Here is a 12167-nt window from a genome sequence, read left to right on the forward strand (position 1 = left end):
GTTACCACCCTCAGAAAACAGTAGTTCTGTAAATGAGTTCACCAAAACTTCTACCAGCCATTCCATCTGCACCTCCCCCATCCCAGTTTGCTAAAAGAAACTAACTGATGGATTTCCTGGAAATGGCTTAATTTCCAAGAAGTGAGAGACCAGCGCATGCAGGGTTTGGCCAGTGAAAACGAGAAGTTAACACTCACACATTTTCTCCAAAAGTTTGCTTTTTTTAAAAAAAAGGTATCAATACAGAAGTGGAACAACCCAGAGTTCATTGTGACACAAGTAATTACAAATTTATTAATGAACTTCGGACTCTGCAAAGAAAGCTCAGAAGGTGTTTTCCTGCTCTTGAGAGCACACAAAATAGGGAATTTGGATGACAGTGGTGGAATGAGCCCAGGCGCCTCTATTGCTTAAGAGAATTCACAACAGTTCTTCTAGCTGCGAGAACTTGGTCTTTGTAACCTGCTAGGAGGGGAAGTTTCAGAAGCCTTGCAAAATTAACAAAACTCTCCCTGAAATAACTAAGGCAACCGAGGGCACTTGAGAATGTGAGGAAATGACCCTCTTCTCCTCTTAGGGGAAATCATGTGTGCACAGACTCTGGTTGTCTAAGGCATTTTGCTTCTGAAAAATTGTAAATCCTTTGGAGAGGCAGGCAGGGCTGGCAATGTCAGCCAAAAAGAGTTTGACCATCCAATAGATGGGTGTAATATACATAATATTTCTGCTCTGAAAAGTACTTTAGGTCAGATGCACCCCCTCAAACCTCATACATGAAGCTTGAGTTTGTGTGAAAACACCTGACATGGTGTTCCTTAATTGTTGGTTTCTACCCTTCCTTCCTATAAGAGGCACAGCAGTAAAAATGACAATATATGTAAGGCAGTCAAGCTCTTAAGATACTGCCACCCACTCTGAATGCCAAGTGGCCACCAAGGAAGCTGGAATTAGACTCTGATTTAGAACCACAGGCAAAGTTGCTGGGATTGAAGTAGGGGTAGAGCCAGCTGTTTACTGACTACACACTGCAGACTTCCAGACAGTAAAGGGCCAAGATGAAGAAAGATGTCCAAAAAGTCCATGCAGAGCTGTCTGGAGAGACCTGGGTGGGAATGTTCAGATGCCAAATAGGGAAGAGCTTATCCCCCACGTGAAGTTCATTCCAACCCTGGAGACCAGATGTTAAAAAAAGTTCTGGGGACTTCCCTGGCGGTCCAGAGGTTAAGACTCCGTGCTTCTGGTGTGGCCAACAGATTTAATTAATTAATTAATTAAATGTAAAAGTTCTGGAAGGGCCCTATCTGGCTGCCAGGCCAACCTGAATGTACAAGTCTTTTAGGAACAAAACAGAAGGAAGTCAGAACAGTGGTCTAGTCTAAGGAACACTTTAATATAAATCTGGACTTCTTTTCTTGATGCCTATAACTTCCCAAATATTTACCAGTTTTATTAACTCTTGTTCACTCCCATCTCCTTCCATATAATTGGCCAGAATAAATCCTATCAATGAAAAAGAGCCTGTAAACATCTGCTTTGAGGCCAAAAAGACTTGAATTTCCCAGGGCCTCAGCTTCCCTATTTGTAAAATAGGGCGGTTGGACGACATTATGGTCTCCAGGGAGAACATGGGTCCCCTCCACTTCTTATCCTCCCCTTACTGCCTTGTCCAGGAGGAGGAGTGTGGTCTGAGAACCTACCACCTTGGTAGCACATGCTAGACCCTTATGAAGACAGAGGGGTTCCCCTTTCCAGTCATAGTTTTAACAGTGGCAGCAGATATAAAAAGAAGAGGAAAACAGGCTGGATCCCCGACTCTTACAGCAATTAAAAAAGAACTGCCCTAACGTGCAAATGGGCACAGAGGCATCACCCTCTAGACTGAGTGCCCGTATGGTTCCCAGTAAATAATCTCATAGGTTAAAAGAAGAGTGTGGGTGCTTGAGGGTAGGAAATGGGTCAAGGAGTTTAATGAACAAACAAGCCTGGAATTTTCTGCTGGAAGAATGGCAACATCTTAACACATACGTAAACCCAACCTTTTTTCGCTGTAACTTTTGCTTTTCCCTGAATTCTTCCATCTTCCTGGCCTCTTCTCTTAGAGTCTGTGCAAGCTGAATGTGACTTTGTGCCACATTGTCTACTTCTGCAAAAAGAATTAAAAAAAATAAACAAGATCTACACATGTCTGAATTCAAACCAAAGAAACTATACAAAAAGTTAAAATACATACAAAATGCTAGGGCAAGTGGTAAAGTTAACCTGCTTCACTTGGTCACCAACATTTATTGAGCCCCTCCGTGTGCCCAGCATTACCCTGGCCACCAAGACCAAGCTGGCAAACCTTTAGCTTAGCTTCCTACCACTAACTGCTACTAACCTAGTGTATGCCCAGGGCCAGGGAGAAGCTCATGGAGCTCGCATGCTAGTACACATTACTAAACCCACTACAATTTCAAATTCGATCCTATTTCTCATCACATGACTCTAAGGTTCTTTCCATCTCTAACATCTCATGAGCCCGTAAGAAATTTATCTCTGGAGAGAAAGATTATTGGTGTTTTTCCCTTTATTTTCTTTGTAATAAGCATGGCTTACTTTTTTAATAGAAAAACCGAAATGCTTATCTTTCTTGTTCTAAGAAAACAAATTGAAGATGGCATTAAAGCTAGAAAGACTGACAGATCTGACCTAAGAAAAAATTTTAAACTTGTGTGTGTGTCAAATAACCTTGAACAAGGTTAGAAGGTACATGACAAACTGGAAAAAATATTTGCAATTTATGTAACAAAGAGCTTTCACAAATCAAAATAAATATATATATTCTAGTATTTTTAAAATGGTTAAAGAACATGAAATTTTAAAAAAGATTGGCCAGATAGCCAGTAAACATTTGAAAATGTATTCAGCCTTAAAACTACTGAAAAAACACAAAGCTTTAAAACCCTGAAAACTATCACTTTTTACCTTTCAGTTTGGCAAAATTTTTAAAGTGTAAAAATTCTTGGTATTGGCAAGCATGGGGGAAAACAGCACTGTTGGTGGGGAAAAAACCAGTATCACCTTTCTGGGGGAAATGTGGCATTTTGTAGAATAAAAAAATTTTAAATGTAAGAGTGAGACAGATCTGCATGAACTGAAATGGAAAGATGTCTAGAACCACTCAACTAGCTACAGAAACATGTTAAGCACATACTGTGCCACATTAAAGTCCTTAGCTTGGAAGCATGAAGAACAGAAGGACTTAAAGTCTTAAATTCTGAGTAACAGGCCCAGGGAATACTAGAACTGGACAGGACCCCTGGAAGATCAGTGCCAGGGCCTCACCCTGAGTTTCCAGTGTGAAAACCACTGCCCTAAGTAAGTCAAATGTACATCATAACGTGCAAGTGTGGACGGTTCTCCAGCTCATTTCAACTCTGAAGGGCTATTCCTCACCTTAGGAGTTGCTCTAATTTTTTTTTTTTCACCCAGTATGAGATTGCTGTTCAAATTAAAACCCACCTTTGATGACAGACACAGAGCTTGCCAAGGACAGCAAATACATTTTTAAAGAATCACTTACGTAGCTTGAAGATGTCAAGGGCCCGCTTCAGGGTGCTTAAAAAAAAGCACATATATAATTTCAGTTCTGGAAATTGGCTGTATAACCTTATTATAATGCCATTGTATGTTTCTCCCAGCCCACATCTTAACTGATAGCCTATCGTCTGATCTTTGCCTGGGAGCTTGAGAAGACAACAAAAGATCAAGACTTCTTCAGTCCAGTTTCCCCTCTCTTACCCTTTCAGTCCCAGGCACGAGCATCATAAATGCTTCACTGCCCATCTGGGTGGAGCCAGATGCCAAAATTCTTTACGCTTCATTTCCCCCAACAATAATAGGGGAGTTATGGTCCCTTTCTCATAAGAATACCAGTCATTCTTTAAAGTATGGTAATTAGAAATATGAATACAAGCCAATAAAGGAAGGATTCAAACTGTGGCTCCTGATCACCTCCTTTTTCATCCATTCTTCAGTCATCACATACTTACTGCACATAAACTATGGGCCAGACATTGCATCAGATGTTGGTGATTCAACAGTTCAAGACAGATATTTTCCCAGACTTAAGAGTCTTAACAGAGGAGACAGACATTAAACACATTGATTTAGTGTTCTATCGCTGATGAACAAACTACCACAAATTTAGCAGCTTAAAACAAGACACATTTCTTACCTCACAGTTTCTGTGGAGAAGACCATAACTCATTTTTCATACCTTCTCTCAGTCTCCCCCCTCCTCTCCCTCATAACCCATGGCTCCTCCTCCCTTCTAGCTCACCCTTGCCCATGGTTTTAGTTCACCCCCATCCTACACTTCCTTAATAAGCCTCCTTTTGAGGTGAAGTGGCCCTGGGGATTTTCTTGCTCACTGCCGCCTTCATGGAAGCATATCTCACTGGGCTCACTCCAGCCACTCAAGAAGGAATGGGACTTAGAGAAGTCATGGTCCCCCAGCCCCTAGCCACAACAGCATGGGATCATGGATCATATTCTATATGTATATATGTAGATGGCAAGTTCTACTATTTTGCAAACTAATAACCCTTGTATCTTCCAGCTGGCCCCTTCTTTTAGCTGCACCTCATTTTTCTCACTCTGTTTATTTGTCCCAAAACAAAGCGTTCTTATTTCTCCCTGCCTTTTCTCACATAAACATTCCCAGTTATTACAAACACACTGAGCAGAAAAACATAACTGCACAGTCTCCATACACTTTATCCATCTTATGATACAATTTTTCAGGGAATGCAATGCACTAGAAAAGTGTCCATATCCAAACAAATGCACAAGTGGCCCAGAAGGATGAATGAGCCCCACTGGAGAGCAGACTTATGACTGGAATTAGTGAGAGAGAAAGATGGCTATGGCTGCAGACACAACTGGAAGTCTTCCCCATAGTGAGGTGTGGAGTTGGAAAGTGACTTAGAGATAAAGTCTGTTCAGGGTCTAAAATTTTTCTCCCACCCTAAGTGACTGCCTAAAACGCCACTAAGATAGCAGCCCCAAACTCCCTTTAGTTTGTCATCAGCCTTGTTGTCCCACACCATCACTTTATCACCGTTTCCCATGTCCAAAACGTGGAGACAATCTGAGGATAGAATATGAACCTTGGGGATGGTGTTCTCGCAACGTTCTTGCCCTCTTCTCCCTGGTGTTCTCCTTAACTGTGGGAAAAGAAAATATTCTGCCACCTTTTAATAAGCACTTTGGCCTTAAACCCTAACGGGGCCTATCAGAAAGCTGAAGTCTCTCAAAGTGGTCGATGAGGTGAAAAAATCCTATTTAGTCCCCGGACAAACAAAGTCGCGCACTCTCATCTAGGGCACCTTACTAAAGATCATCCTGGAGGTGACAAAAACAGAAGTACCTGAATGGCCTTTCACTTCCACCTTGGAAACACAGTCCCCAGGTCTCATATCCTGTTGCACCTTCCTCTCTGAGGAATTCTTAGAAGGAAAACTGACGGGCTTTCGTCACAGAAGAGAATGGCGCTATAGTCTCTTAATGAATTTACCAAGTTTAAGTGAAATGTGCAAGAAATATCACCTTGGATCAGACTCATTCTGCCAAATATATTTTTCAAGAAGTACTATGTGAGAGAATATGGCTATTTTCCATCACATCACCTAAAATTTTTTTGGATATCTTCCCAAATGGCTTATGCTTCTTTATGAATAAACAAGTTTTTGGATCAACTGACCCACTAATCTTCCTTGAAAGTAGCTAAACCCTCCTTGAATGACAGTGAAACCTACCTAATACTATGCAGTTCTGACCTCGAACATAGAAATGTTTTACATATTCAAAAAAGAAACTAAACCAAGCAGGAAAAGAAAATAATCCTTAAAATTTAAAACAAACAAACTTAACTATATATAAAACTGTTTACATAATCACACAGAGAAAATAGTATTTTACATGACCTTAGAACACAGTGTTCTTAGTGGGACATAAGGTCAAGAAGAACTGCAAAAAGAACTGCTAAGAAATGTTAAGTTTCATTCAGAAGTTTTATTGTTAGTAGCAGTATTAATATTATTTTGAAACATTTTACTATATATTGCCATATAAAGCAAATAATTCTGCTAATATTGTCAGGAACCAAGATTTTTCAGTGCAAGAGGAAATAAATATAAAATGAAAGAAGTTAAGTGAACTGTAAAGTTAATTAGAATTGGAAATATCAATATGAACTCAGGCTTTTAAAATCTGTCCCCTGAAAGAGCCTAGAAACAGTGACATCTCTGTGACAATGACCAACACTAGAACTCAGCGTTTCATCTCTAAATATGATTAATCATGAAAGGAGAACTTGGAGAAATATTTGGAAAAATAGCTGACTCCAGGTTTAAATTCACCAAAAAACTACATTAAGAAAATATGACAAGTATGAATAATTGTTAAATCTGAGTGATGGATTCACAGCCATTCATTACGTTTGTCTTTTTACTTTTCAGTGTGTTTTAAATTTTTTCATTTAAAACGTCAAAAATATATAGAATATAATCAACAAACAAATTCTCCTTGTACTAATGTCCTATGTCTGAGGGTAACAAGTTTTTAAGGTTTATGTAACTGTTAATATTTTAAATATCTCCCAATGTTTTCCTCCTCCACAATAATCCAGTACTTTGTAGTCTGGGATGAGTGAGTGTGTGTGTGTGTGTGTGTGTGTGTCTTAGGATCAAGAGAAGAGAAGGGGAAGGGCAATGTCTTGTCTGCTCCCAGTACTACCTCTGAGGGGACACAGACCTCAGGGGGTCTCTGCCGCTGTCTACAGCACAGCCAAAGCAGTGTGCATGTCAGCATGAGGTGTGATTACATCTGCAGAGATCTTCAAAGGTCTGCCTAAACAATTTCCCCCAAGTCTCCCTCAGTATGCTATGTTAGAGAAGGAATTTAGAAATTTCCATGTGAGTAGGACTGGCTACGTAATTTGTGAGGCCCACTGCAAAATGAAAATGTAGGACCCCTTGTTTATAAATCACTAAGAATTTCAAATAGTGACAGCAAAGAGCATTAAGCCAATTATGAAGCCTACCTATGTGTGAGATCCTATATGACTGCCCACGAAGCCAGCCCTGTATACGAGGGAGTGTGGTCCTAAAGTAGGCACCATGTCTGGCCATCTCTGTATCCTCAGAGTATTCAATGAATGATGGAAGAATAAATAATTGTGGTAAAGAAATCTCACACTGGTGGTGAGAACTATGAAATAGTGCAAAGAGAGTCTCTTGTAGCTATCACAAACTATGTGTGTGTTTTATACACACACACACACACACACATATATATATACACATGGAAATAAAACAAGAATACCCTCCCTATTAAACTTCTAGCATAAAATTATGTATAATTCTACCTATAAAAAGTATACATAGGAAAGGTCTTCGAGGAAAATTTAGAAAATATTAATAATGGGTTATGGCTTCATAATTCATTTTAGCTTTCTTTCTATTTTTCTATATATTTTTCACAACTGGAAATAAAAAAAAAATTAAAAATTTTTTTCACCCAACACACTTCACCCTACTGGCCAGCTCTGCCTGCTGAAGTGATGGGGGCTCCTGAGTGGTATCAGCCAACCTAGAAACCAGAAAGAAATGTGGCACCTACTTGGTCTCAGACTGTCCACATGGCTTCTTCCTAGAGAGGCTGAGCAGATCTTTGCCATATTTCTCTTCAATTGATGCCCTAAAAGGAACATAAAAGAGGGTTATGAGTCCTTCTCAGGGCTGATTCTTATTTCAGACACATGGCACTTCCCTTGAAGGCAAAACTGTATCCTTGACAGTAGAAGCTCAGATAGGACACAATTCTCTAAAATGTGAAACTCCCCTCTACAGAACCGGGAAGAACTGTAAAAGAACAGTGGCCTTCATCTGTAAGGTGTTCTTCTCCAGCAAAAAGTCTCTAGCTTGAATATTAAAGCCAAACCAAGCATGGCCCCTTGACCAATACTGGCTAGCACATTACAGAATAATTTTCAAAACTATGATCCATAATTTATATAAATAATCTATATAAATCTATATAGATATAAAATATATCTTTTTTAAGTGGAGTAAAAGATATTTCCACGAAATGCTGCAATCCTAAGGCCCACCCCTCCCATCTTCTCTAAGAGTATCCTTTAACCAACCTATAGAGTTCCTCATTCATAGTCAATTCAAATACACAGCTAAACCATACCAAAGAGAGGGGAATTTCAGAATATAAACCCTGCAGTTGGCATGTCTCACAAGAACATCTGCTTGTTACTCGGTGTGGCACAGGTCTGTCTAAAGCACAAAACATCGCCCACTTCCCCCCTTCCCCTAGCCTCATGGTCCTTCGTCACCATCTCCACTTTGTGTCCCAGCCCCAGCTTTATCTAAACCATACTATCAGGTTATGGGCCTTTTAGCTCATCTACCCCACTTTCTTCAAATTAAAAAAAAAAAAAAGTATATTATGAATACATTCTCACTGCAAAAGATTAACACAACACAAAGTCATATGGAATAAAACACAGAAAGTCCCCCTTCACGCTATCCCCCAATCCCACTCCTCTCCCCAGAGGGAGCCACTGCTAAGCCTGGTATGTACTTTTCCAGTCCTTTTTCTGCATTTACATACCTATATCTCACAAATACACAACTTTTTATGGTTACATAATTGAGATCATTCTATTATTTGCTGTTCTGTTTTTCACCTAGTAATAAATACATCGTATAGATCTTTCCTTATCAGTACATGCTAACCACCATGTTCATAATATGGAGTTTTCCACAGTTCAGGGTCACCCTATTTGTTTTTTCACTACCGCCAAATAAAGCTACATGAACATCTTCAGACAGATATTCATGGGCATCTCTGAGAATGTTTCTCTAGGCTAGGACTTCTGAGAAAGTGGATTTACTAGATCAGAGGAATATGTGTTTTAAATTTTGGAAAACAGTGCCAAATCACCCTCCAAAAAAAGCCTTCTCAATTTATATTCCCACCAAAAGTGTGTAAGAGTCCCATTCCCAGAAACCCTCCCCCACACTGGATATTATAATTCCTTTTTAATTATCACCAGTCTTTAGTGACAGAGGTTAAAAAAAACTCTCATTTTAATTTGCTCTTCCTTGATTTCTAGTGTGATTATGCATTTTATATATTTATTGGACATTTGTATATATTCTTCTATGAGTTACCTACTCATATCATCCCAATTTTTTAACTGTTTTGCCTTTTTCCTATTATTCTGTAGAAGTTCTTTATTTTGAATATCAATACTTATTCTTACATGTTATAAAGTTTCTCCCACTCTCATCTGTCCTTTCTAAATAATGACCTTATCCATTTTAAAATGATACATGCTCATTATTCAAAAATAAGGAAAAAGAAAAATACATAGAAGAAAGCAACAAACTGTCCAAAATTCCACCAACTAAAATTAATTAGTATTAACACCAGGTGATGATTGTAATGGACATTCCTTTATGCGGATATGCAGGCAGGAAGGATGGACAGGCAGGCATGAGTAATTTTAAAAGAATGAGACTATATTCTACATGCTATTTAAAAATAAAGTATTAAGCCTGATTTTATTTAAATTTCACAGAAGAAAAGAAAACTGAAAGGAAGCTGAAGGAATTGCTGAATTTCAAATAATTGTTTCTTTGCCACGGGAAAAATTAATTCCTAAAATATCCTTCTAAAGCTAAAAAGGAGTTTATGAAAATAATTAAGGGGATTGAGACATTAAAATATTTTAATGACCTATTTCAGCTTTAGACAATTTCAGATGTTTGACAGCCCGCCCGTGAAAGGATGAGATGATTAGCACTATTGTACCTCCACCTCCTCCTTGATAATGTTTACATTATTTTTACTTCATTTGTGTCTATAACACACGCTGTTCTCCAATCATAATTCCCCCAGTTGTTTAGTCTTAACTATTTATTAAAATGGATGTGATGCTCACCACCAGTCCTATTACCATAGCTTTTCCATCCCTAAGATTTGTATCTTGGTTCATTTCTTCACTTTGTGATCTTCTGGCTGAATTTCATCACTTTGTGATCTTTTGCCAAAATGGCTCAGAAGGGAGGGCATCAGTATTTCCTGAGTTCTTTCATATTTGAAACCATTTACCTGTGGCCTTCATATTTGAAATTATTATTTTTTACTTTTTATTGAAGTACAGTTGTTACCATACCAGGTTGTGTTACTTTCAGGCGTACAGCAAAGTGATTCAGTTATACATATACATATATCTATATATGTTATTTTTCAGATTCTTTTCCATTACAGGTTATTACAAGATATCGAATATAGTTCCCGGTGCTATACAGTAGGTACTTGTTTATCTATTTTATATATAGTAGTGTATATCTGTTAACCTCACACACCTAATTTATCCTCCCCCCACCTTTCTCCTTTGGTAACCATAAGGTTGTCTTCTATGTCTGTGAGTCTGTTTCTGTTTTGTAAATAAGTTTATTTTTATCTTTTCTAGATTCCACCTGTAAGTGTTATCTTAGGATATTTGTCTTTCTGTGTCTTACTTCACTTAGTATGATAATCTCTAGATTGATCCATGTTGCCACAAATGGCATTACTTCATTCTTTTCTACGACTGAGTAGTGTTCCATTGTATATATGTACCACAGGTTCTTTATCCATTCATCTGTTGATGGACATTTAGGTTGCTTCCATGTCTTGGCTATTGTAAATAGTGCTGCAATGAACCCTGGGGTGCATGTATCTTTTCAAATTAGAGTTTTCGTCTCTTCCAGATATATGCTCCAGAATGGGATTGCTGGATCATACGGTAACTCTATTTTTAGTTTTTTGAGGAACCCCCATACTGTTCTCCACAGAGGCTGCACCAATTTACATCCTTACCAACAGTGTAGGAGGGTTCCCTTTACACCACACCCTCTCCAACATTTATTATTTGTAGACTTTTTGATGATGGTGTGGCCTTTATATCTGAATGACAACCTCGCTGGTGTAATGAATGTTCTTAAACTTTCCCTCAGAACTCTGCTGAACTTGTTCCATTGGCTTCTGTCATTGAAAAGAAACTCAAGGCCATCCGGATTCCCTGCTGCCCATTCCTGTTTCAAAAACTTGGTTCATTTCCTTCCTAGATACTTGAACTATTCTTTCTTTAACTAAATAACTTAACCAGGATGAATGTTAATGTTGATTCTTAAATAATCATAATCAATATTGATTACTGTGTATCAATGTTTCCTGGTTTATAGTGTGTGCCCTTCAGATCTATTTAGTTCTTCTACATTCCATGAAATTTTTCCTGGATTCTCTCTCTGAATACTTTTATTCCCAACTGGGGATGAAAAATATTTGGGGGAAAAAATTCCAGAAAGTTCCAAAAAGCAAAACTTGAATTTGCCTATGCTGGCAACTATCTGCATAGCATTTACATTGTATTAGGTACTATAAGTAACCTAGAGATGATTTAAAGTATACAGGAGGATATGCGTAGGTTATATGCAAATAGTACGCCATTTTTTTTCCATTAATTAATTTATTTTGGCTGTGCTGGGTCTTCCTTGCAACGCATGGGCTCTTCGTTGTGGCATGTGGGCTTCTCCAGTTGTGGTGCATGGGCTTCTCCAGTTGGGGTGCACAGGCTTCTCTAGTTGTGGTGTGGGAGCTCTAGAGCGCATGGGCTCAGTAGTTGCGGTGCGTGGGCTTAGTTGCGGTATGTGGGATCTTAGTTCCCTGACAAGGGATCGACCTCGGGCCCCCTGCATTGGGAGCATGGAGTCTTACCCACTGGACCACCAGGGAAGTCCAGTAAGCCATTTTATACAGGACTCGAGCATCTGTGGATCCTGGGGTTCCTGGAACCAATCCCCTATGGATACTGAAGGATGACTTAATGAGTTCCAGCAGGCACAGTGGTGTGCTCTTTGGAGAAAAGAAGGAGTTTTGATAAAGGTGAAACTACAACCTTCTCCTCATGAAATCAGGGGAACAACCACAAGATTAAGAGGGTGTTTCCTCAGCAAATGGGAAGCAGTGGAGTCCAGGGGCCTGTAGCCAATGAAGGAATCACTAGGACTTTGCAAAAATCACCCCTGTATAAGTAGGCTTTAACCTAGATCACCGTTCTACCA

The 12167-nt window shown here is 39.0% G+C and overlaps 1 protein-coding gene across 1 annotated transcript in view; it reads right to left on the reverse strand.

The window, feature by feature from the left end:
• Positions 1-12167, reverse strand: part of PSTPIP2 (proline-serine-threonine phosphatase interacting protein 2) — an 84805-nt gene that overhangs the window by 16718 nt on the left and 55920 nt on the right. The window contains exons 3-5 of the mRNA XM_059894680.1: positions 7663-7740; positions 3563-3597; positions 2037-2143 (exon numbers count right to left, since the gene is read on the reverse strand). Of these exons, the coding sequence (XP_059750663.1) occupies positions 2037-2143; positions 3563-3597; positions 7663-7740 (220 nt within the window). The remainder of the gene's footprint in view (positions 1-2036; positions 2144-3562; positions 3598-7662; positions 7741-12167) is intronic.

The sequence above is a fragment of the Balaenoptera ricei genome, chromosome 14, assembly GCF_028023285.1.
Source record: "Balaenoptera ricei isolate mBalRic1 chromosome 14, mBalRic1.hap2, whole genome shotgun sequence".
NCBI lineage: Eukaryota > Metazoa > Chordata > Mammalia > Artiodactyla > Balaenopteridae > Balaenoptera > Balaenoptera ricei.